The 23904-nt window shown below is 34.1% G+C and overlaps 1 protein-coding gene across 27 annotated transcripts in view; it reads right to left on the bottom strand.

Annotated features, from left to right (window-relative positions):
* Positions 1-23904, bottom strand: part of bent (projectin protein bent) — a 136882-nt gene that overhangs the window by 49457 nt on the left and 63521 nt on the right. For 7 of the 27 annotated variants that reach the window (XM_065364383.1, XM_065364385.1, XM_065364386.1 and 4 more), the window contains exons 3-42: positions 22570-22591; positions 21361-21523; positions 20995-21136; positions 20449-20584; positions 20150-20356; positions 16036-16337; positions 15474-15694; positions 15078-15389; positions 14911-15001; positions 14670-14839; positions 14417-14593; positions 14266-14345; positions 14026-14192; positions 12779-12816; positions 12623-12691; positions 12289-12360; positions 12092-12160; positions 11941-11994; positions 11466-11540; positions 11259-11330; positions 11051-11116; positions 10431-10985; positions 10278-10331; positions 10077-10151; positions 6905-6973; positions 6733-6792; positions 2945-2995; positions 2795-2863; positions 2504-2572; positions 2353-2418; positions 1582-1659; positions 1407-1484; positions 1259-1330; positions 1100-1174; positions 969-1028; positions 822-881; positions 665-736; positions 502-567; positions 269-328; positions 89-151 (exon numbers count right to left, since the gene is read on the bottom strand). In XM_065364383.1, coding sequence (XP_065220455.1) covers positions 89-151; positions 269-328; positions 502-567; positions 665-736; positions 822-881; positions 969-1028; positions 1100-1174; positions 1259-1330; positions 1407-1484; positions 1582-1659; positions 2353-2418; positions 2504-2572; positions 2795-2863; positions 2945-2995; positions 6733-6792; positions 6905-6973; positions 10077-10151; positions 10278-10331; positions 10431-10985; positions 11051-11116; positions 11259-11330; positions 11466-11540; positions 11941-11994; positions 12092-12160; positions 12289-12360; positions 12623-12691; positions 12779-12816; positions 14026-14192; positions 14266-14345; positions 14417-14593; positions 14670-14839; positions 14911-15001; positions 15078-15389; positions 15474-15694; positions 16036-16337; positions 20150-20356; positions 20449-20584; positions 20995-21136; positions 21361-21523; positions 22570-22591 — 4457 coding nt within the window. The remainder of the gene's footprint in view (positions 1-88; positions 152-268; positions 329-501; positions 568-664; positions 737-821; positions 882-968; positions 1029-1099; positions 1175-1258; positions 1331-1406; positions 1485-1581; positions 1660-2352; positions 2419-2503; positions 2573-2794; positions 2864-2944; positions 2996-6732; positions 6793-6904; positions 6974-10076; positions 10152-10277; positions 10332-10430; positions 10986-11050; positions 11117-11258; positions 11331-11465; positions 11541-11940; positions 11995-12091; positions 12161-12288; positions 12361-12622; positions 12692-12778; positions 12817-14025; positions 14193-14265; positions 14346-14416; positions 14594-14669; positions 14840-14910; positions 15002-15077; positions 15390-15473; positions 15695-16035; positions 16338-20149; positions 20357-20448; positions 20585-20994; positions 21137-21360; positions 21524-22569; positions 22592-23904) is intronic. The other 20 variants (XM_065364384.1, XM_065364389.1, XM_065364391.1 and 17 more) reach the window with 20 other exon arrangements.

The raw sequence follows: 23904 nt of genomic DNA, 5'->3' as shown, positions 1-23904 counted from the left end.
CACATACATATAAAAACAATTTATAACAATCTCTCTCATCAAAGCCTACATTTTCCTCATTTACGTAGCAAGGTAATAATTGACATACCGGTGGGCTTAAACCTTTAGGTTTCGGTTCAGTGGGTACTTCTAAGGAAGATTTGCGCTCATCCTACAAAAGCATCACAATTTCACAATTACATAAACACAAAGGGTAAAACGTTCTTCATTATACTACATAAATATGTACAATATTTACAGAATGGATTAGTCTATATACAATACTTACTTTATTGGTGACTGGTTTATTCTCATTTGGAATTTCCGTAGTAGAAGGATTTTTCTCTTCCTATATACAAAGCAACGTTTATATACAGCTTTAAACTACATACTATCTACATTTTCTATTCTACTATTCAAAAATTTAGTTAGTCCTACAAGCATTTAGGGAAATATGTGGGACTGGGATCATAGCAGACTTTGTAGGTATACTCGTAGGTAAGGTAGGGTATAAAAAATTACCTTTTTAACGGAAGGTTTCTTTTCCGTTACTTTTTCTTCGGTTGTGAGCGTAGTTTTAGATTCATCCTATGTACATGAAATAGGTATACACGTTTTAATGAATAATGAAATTCATAATGAAAATCTATGAAGTAGATCGAGGGCAATGTCTTATTGTGTTTACCTTCTTAACAGATGGTCTTTTGGGTTTGATTTCTTCGGTCGGGGCATCGAGACTATTTTTAGTAGGCTCGTCCTGAACAAGTGAAAAATATTCAGAGATATATTCAAGTTGTGGACAAAATTACGTAATGGATCGTTTAAGGAGAAAACTCCTTTACCTTCTTAACAGATGGTCTTTTGGGTTTGATTTTATCTCCATTAGGGACATCTAGTTTATCCTAAATGTGAAAAAAATAAACAAGGGAGGTTAAAAAAAAGTGCAATGAAAATGTCTGTTGGAAATTCATCAACAATTGACACTTTACCTTATCAACAGAAGGACTTCTACTCAGACACGGAGGTTCGAGGTTAATTTTAAGTTCATCCTAAGCGAGTAAAATAAGCGATAGAAATGTGCAATGAAAATTTCAGGGGCAATAGGGAAACTATCAATTACCTTTTTGACAGATAATCGTCTTTCACCTACATGTTCTAAGGCTGGGATCTCGAGATTGCTTTTGGGAGGTTCTTCCTGAGTAAATATGAAACAAGGGGGGTCGATTAGAATCAATCATACGACAGGGTTCTGATACTTAATGAATCGGGAAAAGGTTACCTTTTTAACAGAGAACCTTTTTAGTCTGGATTTTACCTCGTTAAGTAACTCAGGACTAGTAACGTCCTCATCCTAAAGCATGTAAATTCTGGGTAAGTAAAGCGTGCTAGGGGCAGAAGGGGGAACGAAGAAGAAAACATGGATTTACCTTAGTGATAGATAACCTTTTAGGTTTTAGTTTATCAACAGAAGGTACCTCGAGAGTATTCGGGGACTTGGATCTTTCCTAAGTGGTAACATTTGGATAGAAATGGTTTCCAATGAGTTAAAAAAATGGGGGCATATAGTTGATGTTAAACTAACTACGACAACAAGATACTTACTTTCGAAGTAGTTACACGATCAACAGTGTCTACACTTTGACTAGAAGAGCTATCTGTTAGAGTGCTGTCTGTGTCCTGCTACAAAACAAATCTACAAGCTACACTATTTGCACGGATTAAACTAACTACTACATACTTAAAACGATCAATAAAATTAAACTACTGTGTGTGTGTGCAGTTTCTAACTACGATGAAAGCAGTGTAGGTACGTACACAACGAAAGTGCGATTTTTTTTTTGGCTACAACACGTTAATTAACTAACTACTTTAAGCTCGATATGATGATGATTTTTCAATGAATGATAGATGGTGATACGTCTTTTCACGTGTTGGGGGGTAATTCTGGGTATTCCATGATGAATGTTGAATAATTCATCTGGTCGTAGGCAAACTCAATCTGCACAAGTGTCAATTCGTTTGCCTATTCCAGAAAATGAAGGGGAAGGAGTATCAGATTGATTATCCAAAGAAAATGGAACAGAAAAGATCCTTTTCAATTTTAATCCACCTTCAAAATTGAAGGAGCTGCAATTGATTAATACTTTTGAAATTCTCTGGTGCCTTCAATTTTGAAAACAGGCAAAAAATGAACTTTGAAAAACACCACTCAAAACCTCAACTGTGCTTGTGCCCCTTCAGCTTCTCAGATCGGCAAACTAATTTACACTCGTGCAGTTTAGGTTGCAGCATTACCAGACAAATTAATCAACACTCGTAACGGGACACCCTGTATATTTGGTCATAGATTTCTAATGATTTTATGAATCTTACTTTAATCGAGGGTTTCCTTTCGGCTGTCTTTTCCTCAGCTGTTGAATCTATCGATTTTCTTATCGTCTGATATTAAAATAAGATGAAAAAGATCAATATTTTGAACACTAAACAGAATTATGAACCTAAATGTGGCCATTTCTGATCATACCTTTTTCACCGATGGCCTCCTTTCGATATTATTCTCAACGGGGGTATCCAAAGAATTACGTTTTTCCTCCTAATACCACAAAGAGATCATTAAACAGATTTTTCACGTCCTTACCCACCTAATGAGAATGCCCTCACAACCCAACTTGAGCATTTAAATTATACAAATCCAAACCATCACCTTCTCCCTGAAGTTCAATTTTAATCCCAATTCCCAAATCATAAAACCATGCTCAAGTTATTCTCATCAACCCTTCAAATACTCAAAAAAGCTATATCCTTTCATACGAACCGGCTTAATAGAAGGACGTTTCGTCTTTGAGGTCTCTTCTGACGTGGCCACAGAAGATTTTCGTTCTTCCTAATGACACGTGAAAATAAAATGACGCGATAAGAGTCTACAATTTACAAATTTCTACCATATTTACATTCGGGTACTTACTTTCTTCACTGATCGTACCGATTCCTCTTCCGATTCTTCGGGAGAAGATTCCTATTTGTACAGTATAAGGTTAGTTACTAATCAACTCTACGAGTACTTACTAATATTCTGTACACTAAGATATTAAATTACTACTACCAAACTACATTCTCTACGTATTTACAATTTACATTTTCTAATCATTTTTACTAACAAATTTTCGCGCTTTTTACACCGGCAACACTGATTTTTCACATAGCACAAATACAAAAGCAGAAGAAATTGATCTCAAAAATAGATTTTTTAGTTAAATTACCCCAAGACATTACAGCCATAGGCGCCGCAACCAGGGGGGCCGGGTGGGCCGTGGCCCCCCCAAACTCAAAATTGGCCCCCCAAGCAGGATTCATATTTATGTAAAAAACAGCAGACTTTTTAAATAACACTACCATCATCATATGCTTGAAAAAAAATGGTCTGGCTTTTTAGGAAAATGCAAATCAGTTCAATATTTGAGTGACTTCTAAAAATGACTTTTTCAAAGAAAACATCAACAGTGATGAAATTTTGACCACACTAAAAAAACCATCGTGTACCTCTTGAAAGAAGGACTGATTTTTGAAAGTTTTGCCCTCGCTTCGCTCGGGCCGTTTGCTTTTCTATTTTTCTTCTTAGATTAAAAAAAAAATCATCATTCAAATTCCATCGTTTCATGCTTCTTGCTTCTCAAAATACTAATTTTCAAGAACGTTTGGGCTCATTTTTTTCGCTTTTCAATTTTTCAAAAAAAAATCATCATTTGAATTTTAAAAGGGTATAGGAGGATTAGGTACGGTTTTGGGCCCAGAAATGGATTTCGACGAAATTCACACCAAAGGTTACCCATGATGAGAAGATACGCTCAAAAAATTTTCAGACCCCCAGACCTTTTTTTCAGGGGGGGAGGGGCCAAAATGTGTTTTTTAAACTTTATTTTCCAGTGTTTCGCCAAAAGTAGATAAAAATTTCGCGTTTTTTTGTATCGATTCTTAAGGGTGAGGGGAAGCCCCTGAAATTTTTTCAAAATTTTTCGGACCATTTTTCACCAAACTGTGGCGTTTTGAAAATTTTGAGCGGCCATTTTGTAAAGAAGTTGCGGAGGTACAGTCACCATTTTTTTTTCCTAAAATACGTTATTTAGTCAAGATTATACCATAAAAGTTTCAACGAGTTTGAGTTGGTGCAACACTGTCAAAAAAAATAAAAACTGACCACGCGTCATATTTGCCGGGGGTTGGGCATGATAGTCCACGGCGCTATCGTGGGAAGTTACGTAGCGTTCGCGCGCGTTACTGTCGTTCGTGGTTGTCTCATAGTCCAGTCAAATAGGGGGGAAAAATGGGTGAACCACATACTCTTTATTCCGATCAAATATTTTTTGGTGAATATTGTCAAGAGTAGTGTGGTGAACAACATATTAAAATCCCCCCGACCCCTCCCACAGTGGATCACACCCCTTCAAAATCAGATTTTCGTTAAAAACTTCTAAAATATCAACTTTCGAGTAGAATGAGCTTTGTGATCATTTTATGTCCTCTCAAATACCTATCGAATGATCTATCAAACAACTCCCTAGCCCCAAGGGGGTGACGCTACGATCCCTCGAAGTGACGTAATTTTTAGAAATGGGCTCCGTGAGCTTTTGGATTGATATTTGCATGTTAGGTAGGTAGGTACTAGGTAGGTAAAGGTACTTAACGAGGAACTTCCGCATTGGAAGTTTCAGATCCCCAGACCCCCTCATCCCATTTTTGAAAAACACCCTTTTTCTGGAATGGAATAAAAATTATTTTCTCAGCCCCATGTGAACCGATTTTTCTCATTTTTAAGTACGTTGTAAACATTTGTAAGGGGTGTACCCATAAGAAATTTCAACCCCCTCCCTTCATATTTACCCCCTCATAATGACGTTATGATACTGGTGTCGTTCGAACCTCCCAAGCGCAAATGTTGCGTCAGATTTTGTTTTACACTTACCCGGCCCCTGTAGAAGCTCCGGAGGGGCTGGGTGCGAGTAAAACGAAATCTGACGTTTGTATTTCCATTCAGGTAGTTCGGTTCACTTGAAAACTACACAAATATTATAAAAGTAGTTCCGTTTAAAAAACAGTAGAAATTGAGGAGGGGACTGAGGCCCTGGAGAGGCCAGGTAGGTGCAAAACAAAATCTGACATAAAATTTGTGCTCCGTAGGTTTGAAACATATGAAAACACCAATATCATCAAAATAACTATATTTTAAAAATATTAAAAATTGAGGAGGAGGCTGAAGGAGTGAAGACACTTGGGGGGGGGGCTTGATGAGTGCAGCAGAAAATCTGACGTCATATTCGTGCTTAGTGGTATCGAATCATGCGGAAAAGACACCTCACTCATTAATAGTTAATTCTTCCAAAATACTCATTTTACCCCCTCTATGACTCGTTTTTTCAAATTTTCACCATGACGGACCTGCCAAAACAAAAATTTCGAAAAAATATATGATATTGAGGGGTCGTAAATACATCCAAAAAACATGTTTAGAAAATTGTTCCTCGCAATTTTCATTGTTAAAAAACATGAAATAAGACGAAAAAACGCCATTTCGAGGGGTATATATGAAGGGAGGGGGTTGACATTTCTGACAATATTCACCAAAAAATATTTGATTGGAATAACGAGTATGTGGTTCACCCATTTTTCCCCCCTATTTGACTGGACTATGAGACAACCACGAACGACAGTAACGCGCGCGAACGCTACGTAACTTCCCACGATAGCGCCGTGGACTATCATGCCCAACCCCCGGCAAATATGACGCGTGGTCAGTTTTTATTTTTTTTGACAGTGTTGCACCAACTCAAACTCGTTGAAACTTTTATGGTATAATCTTGACTAAATAACGTATTTTAGGAAAAAAAAATGGTGACTGTACCTCCGCAACTTCTTTACAAAATGGCCGCTCAAAATTTTCAAAACGCCACAGTTTGGTGAAAAATGGTCCGAAAAATTTTGAAAAAATTTCAGGGGCTTCCCCTCACCCTTAAGAATCGATACAAAAAAACGCGAAATTTTTATCTACTTTTGGCGAAACACTGGAAAATAAAGTTTAAAAAACACATTTTGGCCCCTCCCCCCCTGAAAAAAAGGTCTGGGGGTCTGAAAATTTTTTGAGCGTATCTTCTCATCATGGGTAACCTTTGGTGTGAATTTCGTCGAAATCCATTTCTGGGCCCAAAACCGTACCTAATCCTCCTATACCCTTTTGAAGTAAAATGTAAATGATGAACTTAGAAGTAACTCATCATTGTGCAGCTCCAAAATTTCCTTTGGATGAGCTCTGGATTCTAAAATTTTCATTTTTTTTCTTTTTTCAAGTTTTTATTTGCACCAAAAATGAATATGTATTTTGAAACACTGTTTTTAACGCAAACAAACGAATATAGGCACTCAGGTACCCTACTAAAATCATATGTTACGTTTACGTAAAAAAAATATGTATATGCTGCTGGTAATTTGCCTTCATAGCTTGGCCCCCCCAGAAATTTGACCTCAGCGGCGCCTATGATTACAGCAAGACGAAGGGGGGAGGATACTTTCCCATAAAATTCGCCCAGGGTGGTTTTAAAAATTATCTATACAGTGTTACCATTACATTGTGAACTAAAAGTGATGATAATGAAACTACCAATTTACACAGCTAAGTCATACTGTACCTTGAACTTCGCATACAATAAGAAAATTTTAAAGATTTTAATTAGGTAGGTACCTATTTTGTCGTATTATACAAACCTTTTTCAAAGGAGCTTTTTTCACTTCGATCTTCTCTAATTTTACTTCTTCCTTTTCACCCTGCAAAAGGAGTTTGAGAAAAAAAGAGGTCACCATATTATAAAACCGGTATCGAGAAGCGTTGAATTTCACATTCAGGTTCATCAGTTGATGTTGAATTACGAATACTTACGATTTTATCGAGACCCTTTTTAGCGGCAATGGAATTTTCAACGGTTTCAGCCTCTTTTTCTTTTTTCTCCTGAGAATAAACACATAAAGGAATTAGGCTCATGCGAGGATATGGATTGAAACATCAAGTAGGTGGGGTGATAAATAACAAGGGGTAATTTACAGTATGTACAAAAAAAAATGTGTAAATTGTCGATTGTGGAGAGAATGATCTCTCGAATATTTTGAAGATAAATATAATGGGTAAATGAAAAATTATGAATTATGATGAAACGATCTGATGAAATATTAGGTAATTTGAAAATGATGAAAAAAGAAAAAGATATGGATATTTTACATTGTAGATAATATAGGTAAAAGTATACATCATGTGTAAGATTTGTTGAAACGATTCTTGGACCAGAGGGGAAAATTATGATCTGTGTGTGTGTGCATATTTTGGTGGGCAAATAATGGTGAATATTGTTACACAAGAGCGAAACTGAAGACAATGGAAGGCAGGGAGAGGGGAGGGGGGAGAAGCACAGAACAGCACAATATCAACAGCACATTGTTATTTATTTACAAATCCTCTGCCAGTGTGCATGATCAATATTTCGAATGTGTGTGAACTGTGGGTAACGTGGCACAGCTTTGGCAAGAGGTAGAGATGGGGGATGTTGGGGACGGGGAGGGAGAAGGGGGTTAAAAGCGTAATACAGCACAATATTGAAAACACGTTGTCACTTGTCACGTATTCGTAAAAATGTAATAATTATTTACAACAAAGACAACACCACAATGATCAAATATGTCCATCAATATGCGAAACTGATAATCTGGCACTTGGCAGTTACTTTATTTTGAAATGTTTTCGAAAAAATTGTGAAAGAAATTAAAAGTTGAAAATTCAAAATAATTTTGAAGGGTGGAAAAATTGAAAATTGAAACACATCAAAAACTGCCTAAAAGTTAATAAAAAGTTGAGCAAAATCAAGTCATGATCACAAAAAGTTACAAAAAAATGGAAAATTGCTTAAAGTTTGAAAAAATGGGTTAAAAATTAATAATTAAAATGACGAAATTTTTGAAAAAGTTTTTCAACATGATTAGAAACTTATAAAACTTCTGCAAAGCTCATTCAAGTTATTAAAAACAATGCTTTTGTAGAAGCAAAAGAAAATTCAAAAAATTGGTTGAAAAATTATCAAAAACTTCTTAAAAACAACAAAATTACATAATATTTAAAAAATTTGCAAATATTTTCGAAAAAATCACAAAACTTGGTAATGTGTCCGCAAAACTATTCAAAAATGATAAAAATCATGAAAAATGTTGTTAAAAATTGAAAAAAAAATTATTAAAAATCATATTTTTGAAAATTGACAAAGGCTGAAAAGAATTGCAAATATCATTAAAAGTTGATAAAACTTTAGAAAACGCAGGCAAAACACCTTAAAATTGATAAAAACTAGTAGGAAATTATTGAAAGTTTGTAAAATTATTCGAAAAATTATGAAAAACAATTTTTTAAAAAAGAAAAAATTTTGCAAAGATTGTTAAAAATGCATAAAATTGTACAAAACATATGCAAAGCTTGTTAAAATTGATAAAAAATATGAAAATATTGTTGAAAGTTTCAGAAAATTGTTTAAAAAATTAAGAAAATCACCTTAAAAATAACGAAAACTATGAAAAAATGCAACTATTGTTAAAATTTGTAAAATTCTACGAATCTTGAGTGTTGCAATTGATGAAAACTATGAGAAGTTGTTAAAAGCTCGAAAAAAATTCTTAAAAAATGCTGCAAATTTCGCATTTTAAAAAATTCACAAAACTCTCTAAAATCATGCAATGTTTGTTAAATTTTGAAAAAACGTATGAAAGTCGTCATAAGTTTGTAAAATCGGTTTAAAACATCACGAAACCCCTTTAGAAAGTGATATGTCGGTATATCGTGAAAACACCTTGAAAATACATTGTTAAAAACTAATAAAGCAACATAAAAATTGCGTGTAAATCTTGTTAAATTTGTTAAAACTTGATAAAAATATTTTTCAAATTTATAAAAAAACGTATATCTTTTGCTCATGTTTTTAAACAGACAATCGAAGCAGCAAAAAAATCATTAGAGTATTCTAAAAATTCTTCAAAGCATTATAAAAAATACAAAAGATATGAAAAATTGCTTATAACTTTAAGAAAAGACATCAGATGTTACAAAACACAAAAACATTTTAAAATCTTTAAAAAAAGGTGAAAATTGGATCAAAGCATCAAGTGAAAGTTTCATATTGCAATGTTTTATGATATTTTCAAGAAGTTGTTTTGAGCATTTTTGAACAACCTGTATTCATAAAATATGATACCCCAGATACGATTCAATTCCATAATTTTCTTCGAATTTGATTCAATTCAAAATTTTTCATTGGATTGCAGCATTTTCGAAACATTTAATCAAAAATTCATACTTTTAGTGATTTTCTAAAACCTTTTGCTAAATTTACATCTGTAAGAAATTTTTATTGACTTTTAAAATACCTGTTTACATTTTTTAATTTCATTACCCATTTTCATAAAAAAATTTTAAACGTCTACACATTGAAAAAAAGGGATAATTTCTGAAAAAATGGTAAAATTAATTAGGTAATTATGACTTGAGATATTGAAACTTTTATTTAATTGCTTCAGACTTCGCATATTGACAACAGCATAGTCCATCACATGGCACTTGACAATGGTAAAATGGCACAGGGAAAAATGTGTACAAGGTCATTGACTCCATGGAAAAAATTAATCACAGAAATATACATCGGATTGAGAAAAATTCAAAACGCCACAGAACTCGAATTGGACATTCGCTTCGTATTAAAATGACAATAGACAAAATGGACGTAATTATGAAAAAATGACTATCACGTTTCTCGACACGATGAACTTAAACACAAAAAAAACACTTTTTACAACGTCAGTCAGACGACATAATAACATAGGTACGTATTTACACTTTACAAAACATGTATCAGACGTAAAAAAAACACGACCAAAAAAGCCTATACAATTGGCTCAAAAGTCAAAAAAACTTCACTTCACATACACCTTTTTACACGATCATATCACATAAGCAATATACAGTGTGGCATTTCGCCTATATACACGCTCAAGTACCTCTAGGGCACGTATATGCATGCTACCTTTTTCTTCGCAAATCCTTTCAATCTAGCCTTAGCATCTTTCAAATCATCAACAGCAGTCTCCGGTTTAATTTGCTAAATTGTTCGACGAATGAAAAAAAACAAAAATCAAAACATCAAAATGTTTTCATCGATGTGAGAAAAAAATACGTATGATGATGACTCGTAAAAAAAAAATCGTGTCTTTGTAGACATTCTCACCTTAATAAACCGTTTAGGTTTTATTTCCGGTGGAGGAGGTTCTTGTGGCTCTTCCTATAAATATTGTCAATAGAGAATATGTAGTGAAATAAGAAATCTCAGGGTAAAATAAGGTATAAAAATTTGATAGAAGATGAATGAATAAAATGCTACCTTCAGCAATGGGTTCTTTTTCAAGACTGGTTTATCTGCAGCTGGCTGAGATTTGCCATCTTGAGGTTGAGTCGATGATGCTGGAGTGATACTCTCTGATCGTTGGGTTTTCAGAGTTGATTGGGCGGGTTTGGTTTCAGAGGGTTCAGATGAAGTCTGAGTAATACTCTCTGATCTTTGGGTTTTCAAAATAGATTGGGTGGGTTCAGGAGTCTGAGTGATACTTTCTGATCGTTGGGTTTTCAAAGTTGATTGGGTAGGTTTAGTTTCAGAGGGTTGGGATGTTGTCGATTTCGAGGCAGTGGTCTCGATCGACTTTTGACTAGGTTCGTCAGGGTTGGGTTCTGTCGAATGAGCGACTCGAGATGATTTTGTCGTTGTATTTTCAACAGATTGAGTAGTGGTTTGAGTAGGGGACGGTTTCTCAGATGGTACAGATCGTTGGGCTGGTTTTGAGACACCGTTCTCAGCAGGCTGAGGCTGAGGGGTTTCTGTATTCTCAGAAATGGAAGTTTTAACCGTTTCGGTGGTTTTTTTCACGTTACGAGATTCGTCCTATTTATCAAATTATCGTTTTAATATTCACGTTTGGTTAGAAGATCGTAGTATACAACGCTTACCTTTTTCAGCGATGGTCTGCGAGTCTTTTGGGAAGTTTCTTCTTCGGTAACCGCGCTCGAAGATTCCTAAACAAATAAACGGACATGATAGGAAAAAGGTAATAGGTTTGAAATCATGCACAAGTAGGACAATTTACATGAGAAACGCTACAAATGACATAACAACCACAAAGACAAACACATTTCGTTAAGCTTTTCAAAAGCTCACTTTTTTAATCGAAGATCTACGTTTCACCGAGGGTGTCTCTTCTTCGGAAATTATCGAAGATTTTTCTTCTTGCTAAAATTTAATGACATCAATTTTTTTCTTTTCAAATTTTAACGAAAAAGTCCAAAAAATAGATTTTAAATATGGCAAGTGAGACGATTCTTTAGACGTCTCAATTTCACCTCTCGATTAAAGAGTAAAACCTACCTTGATGATTGAGGATCGTCGTGATCCTACTGGTGTCTCTTCGCTGAACGAATATTCCGATTTACTTTCTTCTTTCTACGATCAAGCGGCAAACAAAAGGGATACAAGATTATCTAACTACCAAGCTGTGTTAATGAGGAACTAATTAAGCTTATCTACATATACGCATCAACGCGAAGATGAAATATAATTCGCTAAAAAGTTCATTCTTTAGTAAAGTCTAATGCTAGGCAAATTTCTAATTTTTTTTTTTTTTTTTTTTTTTTTTTTTTTTTTTAAAATACATGAAGGTAAAAGATATGAGAGCACACAAATGGTTTTTACAATAAATAAGCCCGTTTCAAGGGTATTTCGATCATGCAATTTCTTTTGTAATGTACAAAAATTATCAAGGTTCAAAGGTTCAAATAGCAAAACTATAAACTATCAATAATTTCTACTCATTAAATAGGTAGGTATCTAAACAAATTTTTACCTTCTTTAATATAGAGGATCTTCTCTTTTCTGTGGTCTTTTCTGCATCATCCTTCTACACAAATTAAAAATCAAAAAGATAGGTATTCATGCAATAAGGATCTTGGGAAAGTATTCAAACAGGTCATTTTAACACATGAAATCATACAAACCTTTTCAACTGTAGCTTTTTTCGTTTTAACTTCAGTTTCTTCTGATACAGATTTTCTTTTTTTTTCGTCCTAGAATCGAGATTTGGGGTTATTTGGGTTGAAAAAGGGAAGTTGTTTAGTGGCAGAAAGTGCAACGTTGAATGATTCGAATGAAATAATGACAAAATGTGCGATTTATGTGAGCAATGTGAATGTACCTTGGTTAATGGTAAGTCATCAACTTCCATCAACGTATCATCTTCGTCGTCGATGTCCATCGATGTGTCGTCCTATCGTGTACATTGTTAGTGTAAAAAAAAATGGATTTAAAGGAAACGAAAACTACATAAAATCTAAATACGATGATCTAACTACAGAATAAGTACAGGGAGATGAATAAAATACTATAATGAGCCATGAGGTTCTCCTCAGGAAAATATTTCTACGAAACTACATACTACGAGAAAATGAAACAATAACTACGAGGTTTTTTTTAGGTTAAAATACAAATTCTGAGAGTTCTAAGAGGTAATTATTACCATAAATACGTACTTTTTCAGAGACCACAGATGTGGATTTTTCCTCTTCTGTTTTTTTGGTAGTTTTAATTTTCTTCTCTTCCTGATATCGAGAAAAAATAAAATAACTGATTAATATAATCGAAGTACAAACGAAATAATTTTTTTTTATTTGTGAACATTTCTATACCTTTTTCTCTTCTTCTTCTTCCTCGAGTTTGCGTTTTTCTGGAATTTCAAAAATTGTTATATTAAAGTGATTGGAAAATTTCATAAAAATTATACAAAAAAAAAAATAAAACTAACAAAAACAAAAAAAATGCCTACATAAAGAAAAAGAAACAAATTTTGGAAAAATTCGAAAATAATCATTAAAATTATTTTCTTCAAAATAAAGTAGGTACAAATTAAAAAAGAATTGAATCGAAAAATTTGAAAATCTGGGGAAAACTTTGCTGGAAAATTGTAAAAAAAAAAACAAGGATCTTGAAGCATGAAAAATAGCAACAGGGAGAGAGGAAAAAGTTCACAGAATATTGCAAAAACTCAAAAAAATTGTAAAAAATGACAAGATTGAAAATTTTTAAAAAATTTTAAAAAACAAGTCAAATCAACTATGCAGAACATAAAAAATGAAGAATAACTCAACTTGAAAAATCTGGGGAAAATCTAATAAAGGAGGGGAGAGGTTCTCGTAACACAATATTAGGGTCACTAAAATTTTACCATTGAAAAAAAAACATCTCTTACAAGTCCTGGAAAAATGCTCAAATAAAATCTGCCAGCAAATTTCTTCAGATTTTTGTATCACCCTCCCCCCTCCTACGTTCTAAATATGTACTTCAGAAATTTCTTATTTGTAGATATAAGTACCAGGTGATCAAAAAATTATGAAGTATCAAGTACTTTTCCGTTAAAATTTTTCAATTCTTTGCCACTTTAAATGAAAAGTTGAGAAAAAAAGGAACAGTTCTTTTTTTGAAAGAAAGGTTGAAAATGTATTTTTTGGCTAAAAAAAAAGTTCTGCAGTTCTGTTTATCTACTAATTTTTTCAAAATTCTGTAAAAGAATTTGAGAAAAAAAGTTCAGAAATGATTTTTTTACTCCCTTCTCTCTTCCCTCCAAAAAGTGATCGTAAAAATGAACCAGAAAAATTATTTTGAGTGTAAAATATAAAATATCCAGACTACTGACTAAATTAATTTCTTATTCTTTTATTTCAAAATTTCAGAATCAAGCATTTGTCAGAGGAGAAGGAGGAGGAGGAAATCGAGAATTGATGGAGAAAAAAAGAAAGGCTACAAGGACATGAAATACGAGAGAGGAGAAGGAAAAACGAGTTACATCGACTCGAAGAGATCACATTTTCATAAGACCAGCCACCAACTTCGAAATCTGCTAATTTCAAATTCAACTACATCATTTTTATCAACTCACCTTTCACTACCACTTCAGCGGATGATTCACTGCTGCCAGCTGAATTGGTAAATTTGACTTTATAAGTTCCAGTGTGTTTAATAGTCGCCGAGGGCACTAATAATTTGGCCGATTTGCCATCGAATGTTATTCTAGTCTCTCTCGAGTCGACAATTATCGTAGTATTTCTGCAAAAAAATTCCAAAAAATCAGAAACTATTCTCTCCTTTCGAAAAAATTACCAATTAAATCGATACTTACTTGTACCAGGTGACTTTAACAGTCTTATCTATGATCGTCAAAGTGGACTCTAATTCGATAGTGCCACCTTCGTTGACATTCTACAACAGAAAAAAGGTCAAAATCTGCGCAGAAATTCGTCGCATATTGCCTAAAATCCTCCACCACTCACCACTGATTTCAATTTTTGACCAATGGTGGGCGCTTTAGCCGCATCTTCTTCCGGTACTTCGGTAAGTTCGATATTGGTCGAGGTAACTTCGCCTTTTTCGTTTTTCACAGTCAATTTGTACGAACCTTTGTCTGCAGTCGTGCATGGTTCGAGTTCCAATTTAATTAAATATTCACCCTGAAGATATTTTTACACAATTAGAATCCATACTGCTCTATGAAAAGGCATAAAAGTCGAGATGGCGGGTACTTACATCAGAAACGCGTTCAATTTTCACTTTCTTGTTGGTGGTTTCTCTAATTACTACATTATCTTTACTAAATATACATTGTGGTTCGAAGACAGACTGAACGCGACATTCAATAACGGCGCATTTCCTTTTAATGGTAACTACTTTGGGTACTTCTTTAATCACAGGTTTAACTGTACAAAAAATATATATTGATGAGTATCATTGGCAAAGTAATTTTAATCAGACTTGAAAATTGACTCACTTTCAATATTTAGGGTCAAGTTCGCGTTCAGTTCACCATTGACGTTTTTTATATTACATTTATACAGTCCTTGGTCTTCTTTGCCAGGATTCTGCATCAAACAAACACATAATTAATCCAGACCAATTCAAATACCATCTGAATAAAATGCTACGGAAACTGCTTACTTTTAATTCTAATCTTATATAATAATGGTCTTCTTTTTCTTCCATTCTCCACGTAATTTTTGAGCTCTGCGTCAGCGTTTTGCCATTATGATACCATACAACTTCTGGTTTCGGATTAGCTTTAACTCGGCAGTCCATGATGACCAACTGGCCTCCATTTTCCGACCGAATACGTGGTTTTTCGAAGAATGTAGGCGGGTCTCCTTCTGGTTCTGGTTCAGCTTCTATGTTCAAATTAAGGTTAGCGTTGCTTTCGCCGAATTCGTTTTTTACGTGACATCTGTAAGTGCCACTGTCTGGTCCGACAGGATCCTAAACGAAGAAAAAAAAACATCAAAAATTAGAACTTTGTCTCAAGAGATGAATTGAGGAAATAAATTCGACAACTCGACGTACTTGAATTTCTAATATAATTTCGTAATTGTTTTCTTGCTCGTTGACTTTCATTTTAATTTTAGACGTTTCGTTGACTACTTTGTTGCCTTTATACCAAGTAACCACTGGTTTCGGATTGGCGGTACATTTGCATCGTAATAAAATAAGCGTACCTTCGTCATTAGGTATAATACGTGGTTTTTCGATAAACGAGGGAGCAAATCCGGCACCATCTTCGCCACCTGAAACAAGAAAACCGCAATTTCCAGACTTTAATATCATTTCCAGATCGCCAACAAAAAACCAGACGATATAAAAAATGAATAATTAAGACACCTATACCATGATGAAAAATGTACAGCACAAAAACTAACCAATGAACTATATCAAATAAATGGAGTTAGTACATGAGATGCATCAGGCAAGCGATTAAAGCGATTCGAGATATAATTCGAATAACATTCATTCGAAATAATAATATGAAAGAAGAGAATCTCTGGGTGTAGGTATATGTGTGAAATTACAAGTAGGTTTCTGCGTATAGGTAGTATTATTACACGGGTAGGAGCTATTATTGAGGTACCTTGAAAGTTCAACGCGATATTCGCGTTACTTTCGCCGTATATATTACAAGCGTTACATCGATAACTTCCGCCGTCTTCTGGTATCGGATTATTTATCTCTAATCTCAATAAATAGCTATCTTTTCCTGTCGCTTTTTTCGTCATACGTATTCGACCCGAGTCTAGTATGATTTTCGAGCCTTGATACCAGACGATCTCCGGTACAGGGTTCGCTTCGAGTTCGCATTCCATCACCAACGTATCGCCGTCTTGGTGGATGGTCGGTTTGCGCGGAAATCTGGGCTGTTTTCCGTCTGGTAATCTGCGAAAAATTGCAACAAAAAAAAATTGAGTGAAAATAGAAACATTTATAGTTTAGATAGGAAGGGAGGGGGGACGAAGTCGTCAGAAAAACTACTTAAAATTAAGCTTAAATTTTAGGGTTGGAATTAAGAATAAACATTGAGATTTATTTTTATTACATTGGGGTTAAAAACATCCTTTTTGAGCACTTTGGACTTAAATTTTGAAAAAGAATTCAAAAAATGAAAAAAGTTTCAAAATTTATGTAACAGAGGGACAAACAGAAATTTTGGTCAGAGATGGTTTTATAACAAAAACAAAGTAGTTTTTGAGGCCTGATGAGTGTCAAAAGGCCATATTTTTTTAAAGAACCTCAATCACCAAGTACCCTTTTTTGAACACAAAAGTCCATTTTCATAATTTTTTGGTGAGTTTGACACCCTCTCTCCCAATACTTTTGAAAATTTCGGACTGAATTAACTACTTCAACAGAATGAGATCAAATTCAGTATTCTGTTCTAGTGGAGTGGGGGCGAGGGAGGGAGGGAGGGAGGGAGGGAGGGAGGGTGGGAGGGAGGGAGGGAAAGGTTTTTAGTGCCAATAGCTTTAATCAAAAGTCATCCATAAACCAGCACTAGAAACACGAGTTTTCGTTTTTTCCACCTTGAAAACCTTTGTGAACGCCCTCCTCTTAATTGAACCTAGAGTGAGGAACCGAAATTTGGAATTCAAAAAGTACTCCAGATGCACCACATTTGGAAATTTCGATTTTCACAAATCTCTACTCAATGCTCATACATTTCTAGCTTCAAGAAGATGCATTTTTCCGTATTTTTTTAGTCAATTTTCAATGTTGGTTTCATTACTGAAACTCTTTTCAATTGACCTAAGGAGCTTGAACGTAAAATGAACATTTGACAAGAACCCTAGATGTGCCTTTTTTCCTAAAAATTTTGACATTCCAAACTCTCCTTACATTTTACATATAATCTTGAAAAAGCGAATTTTTACATTTGTTTCAATGGTTTTCGATTCTGTGTCATTGCTAGCCCCCCCTCTCCTTCCCTCACCCATACCTACAAAGCTAAAATTTAATTTTATAGTACATGTAAATGTGCTCTGACTGTTCTGGAAAAGTTTCGATCTCCTCTCCCCACTTTTCTTCTACGAAAATCGAAAAAATATGCCCACAGTTCTTTAAAACTTGGAAGGAAGCAAAACGTTTTCCAGCAGGCCTTATAATGTACTAATAAATGTACGAGGATTGTAAATTCTATAGTTTTGTGATGCAGTGAGAAGCACAAGAGGTTACAAATTTTAATTCCCAAAAAGGCAAATTTTGCCATTTCTAGATTCACAAGAAAAATGACCTTATCTGCAGCCAATTTGGCCAAGTTCTGACACTGAAACAACATTTGACTTAAAATAAATTTCAAAAATACCCGAAATATTATAGATTTTTTGCATCAGAAGAGGAGGGTTAGGGTGAAACATATTTTTATTGTACGTACCTAAATTAAAATCTGAAAGTTGAAGGATTTTTTTGGACAACTTCAGATGGACTGTGGCATAATACTCAATTTTGCAATGTTGAAAAAGGTCCTTTTGGTTTTGAAAAACTTTGTATTGAATATGCCACAGAATATTTCATATTTCCTATCAAGTACGTAGCTTTGGTTTCATTACTTTTTTAATGAGGTTTTAATCGACCTCCCACTCTTTTCCTCCTGGAATATTTAACCCCCAGCTCAAAAAAAATTGGTCAAACATCGTCCATTTTTTTTACATCCTTAATGCACTATCATGGAAGTAAGTGTGCACAAAGGTGGGTTGTTCAGCATTTTTTTTTCAATTTTGAAAATTTAGGGGTTTCAATGGTGGTTAAAAAGGCTCAAATGAACTTGTCGAAAATATCCAATAGATCATCTTTATACTTTTTCAATTTTTACATCATTTTTGGGTTTGAAATGAGAAAGAACAGCTACATCCTCTAGCTTCAAAAAAGCAGAAAAGGTCCAAAAACATTCAAAAAACTGATTTAGTGGTTCCAAAAATACGAGTGACATTTTTAGTGATTTTCGACTCTTTTGGTTACCGTCTCTCCCCCTCCGCTTCCAAAAAATCATCACGTTACCTATCGAAAACCAGATAAAAACATGCTCAAAAATGAACTCGTTTTAGAACTTTAAAAAGATAAGAAAAGGTTAAAAAATTCAGACAACTGAAGACAAAAATAATAAGACACAAATAAAATCTACATACCAAATCATTGACTCCTTGGCCAAATTTGAAAAAAGAAAAAATCTAAAATCACTTCTCAGGATGCACAAAGGAGACGACTTGAAGAATCACCATACTTGTCCAAAAATTCACATCAAGACTTTTTCGATTAAAATTTCTATTAAAATAATTTTTTTCTTCTGAACATTTTTCAAAAAAATTCAAAAAATTACACTCTCCATACTCCCAAAAACGGAGAGGGGTGGGGGGGAGGATGATGAAAATTTGATACAAATTGCCTTTATGAGTAAAAACATCTACAACTACCTACATCTATTTCCAAAAAAATTTCAGTCAATTTTTTTTTACTTTTTGAGCATTTTTTTATTTTTTTTTATCAAAAAGAGAGATGAAAGCCAAAAATTACCAACGATATTCATATTATTTGGATTAGAACATCCTGCTAAAACCATTTTTTTTCAATTTTTCGTGATTTTTCAATATCGAAAAAAATAAAATTTCAAATCCAATTGGAAAAGGGTAGAAGTTGAGCCAGGAGAGTAGCATTTCAACCGAAAGGTTTTGAGGTATGGACAACGATTTTGTGTTACCACTCTCCCAATCCCACTTAAAAAAAACACAACTTTACTCCCCCTCCTCCTTCTTTTCATAAATAAAAATAACCACAATAAAAATATTATAAATCTGAATACGTGAGACTTTTTGAAGCAATTTGAGCCCATCATCAAGAAGAACCTAGAGGATGAATTTCTTGTTTTTAATTAGAATTGAAAATGGTTTTGAATTTCATGAACCACCAAATATCAAGCAGCCATCACTCACCAATACAGGCATTAATTGAATCTCAAAAAAGTTGACACCCCGCTTAGGATTGGAGCAGTTCAATAGGACATTTGCACCCAATTCAAAAATTTCTTCGAACCAACACGTCTGAACAGGAAAGTCTCTTTTCTGACAACACGACACAGTGAGCTCAGAAAATGATTCTTTATTATTACGAGTAATTACAGTTCTCGGACTCCCAGCGTCCCAGCTTACGTAAACTTTTCACAGATATGTCAAAGAAGTTGCCTATTCCTCATCACAGGTGGACATCGTCCCTCTCTCACCTCCCACATATTCGAAAAGTATTTTTTCTTGTGTACCTAGTACCTACCCATTTGAAAGAAATGTGCGGCGTTTTGTAACCAGGTACGGAACATGTTAAAATTCAATGCATTCCATTCTCAGTTGCTCCTAATTGAGATCGCGATTTTTAAAAGGAACTTTAAAGGAAAATCAAAGCCATTTTTTGAAGCTTTTCACTTCATTTTTCAAAGTTCTTCTACACTAAAGCTAGTCAAAGGTTCATTTACACTGCTCCTCAAAAATTTTAAGCGCTCTCTCCTTTGATCCAAAATACAAAATAGATAAATAATCCAAAAAAGATCACCAGAGAATCAGGGGCGGTTCTATTCTTGACCAAAAATCAGAAAAATTCCCAAAAACTAAATAAAGGGCACAGTTGCACACTTTACAAAAAATTCTCAATTTTTTTTTTGGGTGTTTATAATTACTACTAGATTATTACACCCCCCAAATAAAACTCACTTTGGATGACCATGATCATCTTGTAGATTAAGCTGCACGTGTGCTTTGGCATCGCCGAGCGGATTCTTGGCTGTAATTCGGTATTCTCCGTTATCTGTTGCTTGGACGTCTTTAATTTCCAGTCTTGCCAAATAATATAATTTCTGATCGACTTCTAACGATATTAAATATTTATCGCTACTTTTCAAAGCTTTCTTATTATGTTGCCTGTCGGTGAAACGAGTAAAATTAGAGCCAATTTACTTTAAAATCTACACTTCATTGATTCTATCTACATAATTATAGAAAATGCCACTTACCATATCACAGTTGGTTTAGGATCGCCTACTAATCGGCATTCGATGACGACACTCGTACCATCGTCGGACTGCTGAGTAATAGGTCGTTCGGTGAATGTAGGTTTAATTCCATCCTCAGGAACTGGCGCTTCATCACCTGAATTTTATAAAAACCCTCAAACCCAAGCTGATCGGGAAACGGTTCCTTTGACATTGTACAATAAAATAAAGGTGTCGTTTCCATAAATCTGCTCGGTATAAACACCTATCCCTACAATTCCCTTCTCCTACCAAATAGCTTCGCAAGCATTTTGTAGCTGCATTTTTTTGTTTCTCAAAAACGTTAACACGTGTTGCCATAAGCTATAGTGCAAGAGAGTAGGAGGGGGTACAAAGAGACCTCGAAGACCTATCGAAATTCCGTTCGAGCGAAGCTTACAGAGCAAAGCTACTAGTCTACGTACGTTATTATATTGAAGATATAAAAAAAAAAGTAAGCGAATGGACGTAAGAATTTACAAAGAAGACGGATCTTTTTTCTATACATAACCATAGAGTAATACTTACTGTCGAAATTTAAACTAATTGTGGCGTTCGATTCGCCTAATTCGTTTTTCGCGGTCACCTTATATTTGCCGGCATCTTCGACGGTGACGTTGCTAATTTGTAATGTCGCAAAATAGGAATGGCCATCTTTATCGACAAATATCTGTAAACACATTGGCACCAATTAAACTATAAAATCGCCCCGCCGACTCGCCGGCTGCTAGGCTCGCCGGTCTCGTTTTTCATTTAGGTAGCCAAAAGAGAGAAATTTCAAATACGTTATAGTTCATTTACTTTATGCATATTTTTGGCATATTTTTACACGCCGCCGGTCGCGACGCGCAGAATATTTTACATACTCTCGTAGCTCGTGTAATTCTCTCTTACCTTATGTCGGTTCGAAGGAGAGACTTGGTTGCCGCCGTGAAACCACGTGATCGTTGGTTTCGGATCGGCTTGTATTCTGCATTCGAATAATAATCGTTTGCCATCGTCTTCTTGTCGTATCGATGGTTTTTTCGAAAATGTCGGAGCTAAGCCGTCGATTTGTCTGTAAAGCAGAAATCAAGTCTCAGATAATCGTAAGCCTACCTATACAAAACTAAAGCTTTATAGTTTATAGTATACAATATGTCTAAGCCGTCAACAAACGCCTAGCATTGTTTTAATTGGCAGCCATTTACCCATTAAAGCGTGATTTCCCTACTTGACCTAAAAACGTGCTACAGCAACGACCTTGACTCATCTCGAACCGGTGATTTTATACATATTTAACGGACGTAGAAAAAAATTAAGCCGGAGAGCTTTTAGAATATGTATTTTTATTTTTTTGCATTTCCTGTCAACAAAACTCCCATTATATAATTTGCTTTTTTTCATTTTTGAATCATCGATCAATTTTTTTGGCAAATGGGTGGATTTTTTTCGAGATGAATTAAAGCGAGCGTGAAATGTTAATTTGTGAATCGTCGATGTTTGGATCGATGACGAATTCTTCATTTTACACGCTACATCGAAATTATCTGCTCGTGTCGCAACAATTTTTATGCAATGTTTTGAAACATTATTTTTCTAAATGAGGATTACAAACATTCACTACAAATGGCTGTTGAAAAAATTCATTCTGGACATATTTTTCGCTATAAAAATACTAAATAGCACACCAATTCTGTCAAGATGAGTTTTTGTCCAAAAAGGGCTCACAATCAGTTCAAAAAAAAAGAATTTCAGGATATCTATTTTTTTTTTTTTTTGAAAAATCTTTGCTTTTTACTGCCTTTTTACCGAATTTTCAAAAATCATTCAATTCCCAGGTATTTAATGCAGAAAGCACTCAAAATTTTAAATTTTCGATTTCCAATAGTGCTGTAAATTCATTAAAAATCGACAGCTCTTTTTCAAAAATGAGCAAATTTTGTCATTTATATTCAAAAACATTCCACGTCTTTGGATTTTCAAAATGTTTTTCCTAAATTTTTCTGAAAATTCCGATCAAATTCACTAAATTAAAGCTAGCCTTTAGTCTGTGGATGCGAGGCAACGATACTTAAAATGACATATATGTACATAAATATAAAAATTGAAGTTTTAACTCACTTTTCGTGGGGTTCATCGACAGCTGAAAATGTAAACAGAGAGAAAAATTTGATTAAAAAATTTATAATACACGAAACAAACAAATACCTCTCAAAAATATAGTCAGCGCGGGCAAACCAACACTGAATTTCACAGCTATAACGATTCCAACTATTGTTTTAAAAAATGTGCAATCCGTAACATTAAACATAAAGTTAAAAAATTTCGACCTTCCCTATAGCTTCTCTTCAACTTCAAAAAAGAAATTATTGTACAAAAGTTGCAGAAAAATTGAAAAAAAAAAATTGTAAAATTGCATCAAATAACATTGAAAATTACCAAAAAATGGTAAAATTTCAGTAAAATTTGACGAACTCTAGCAAAAGTTGCATAAAACATCATAAAAAGTTGTAAAAGTGATCTGGTAAAATTTATACAATTACTTTAACACGGCTAAAAACTGACAAAACATCAAAAAATTTCAGTAAAACCAAGCAAATAATATCATACATTTTCAAACATTGAAAAAATTGATCATATATCGATAATTAACATAACAATGATCGAAAATTGCCAAAAATCGATGAAATTTGAGCAAAATAAGGCAAATTTGTAAAAAATTGTTTGAAAAATTATTTACATAAATTTGTTTTAAAAAGCTTTGAAAACGACTAGTATAAGTGACTCGTTCGCGAACGAATCGATTCTTATAGGTGACTCGTTCGCGAACGAATCGATTCATATAAGTGATTCGTTCACGAACGAATCGATTCTTATAGGTGACTCGTTCGCGAACGAATCGATTCATATAAGTGATTCGTTCGCGAACGAATTGATTCGCACAAGTGACTCGTTCACGAACGAATCGATTCGCACAAGTGACTCGTTCGCGAACGAATCGATTCATTTACTCAATTTTTGGTGAATCATTCACGAACGAATTGAATCATTTTTTTGTGAATCATTCGCGAACGAATTGACTTTTGTTTATGAATAATTCGCGAACGAATTGATTCGTATTAGTGACTCATTCGCGAACGAATTGGTTCATAAATTAATTAGCAAAAATTGCCTAAATCATGAGAAAATGACCGAATCATGTGAAAATTGAATGAAATGATTATTAAAATGGCATCAAATGTCTAAAAAAATTAAAAATCTTTAAAGTCATAATCTATGTAATAAAAAAAATCAGTAAAAATAAGCAAAACTTTGGAAAATTGTGCAAAAAAAGTTTGAAATAAATATAATTGATAGGTTGATGCAACGTTGAAAATTTTTTGAGCAAAATTAATCGTAGGAAAACACGTCGAAAAAAAAAAATGTAGAAAATTATGAAAAATTGATCAAAACACC

The sequence above is a fragment of the Planococcus citri genome, chromosome 4, assembly GCF_950023065.1.
Source record: "Planococcus citri chromosome 4, ihPlaCitr1.1, whole genome shotgun sequence".
In the NCBI taxonomy this organism is placed as follows: domain Eukaryota; kingdom Metazoa; phylum Arthropoda; class Insecta; order Hemiptera; family Pseudococcidae; genus Planococcus; species Planococcus citri.
This window is presented reverse-complemented; position numbering and strand designations above follow the sequence as displayed.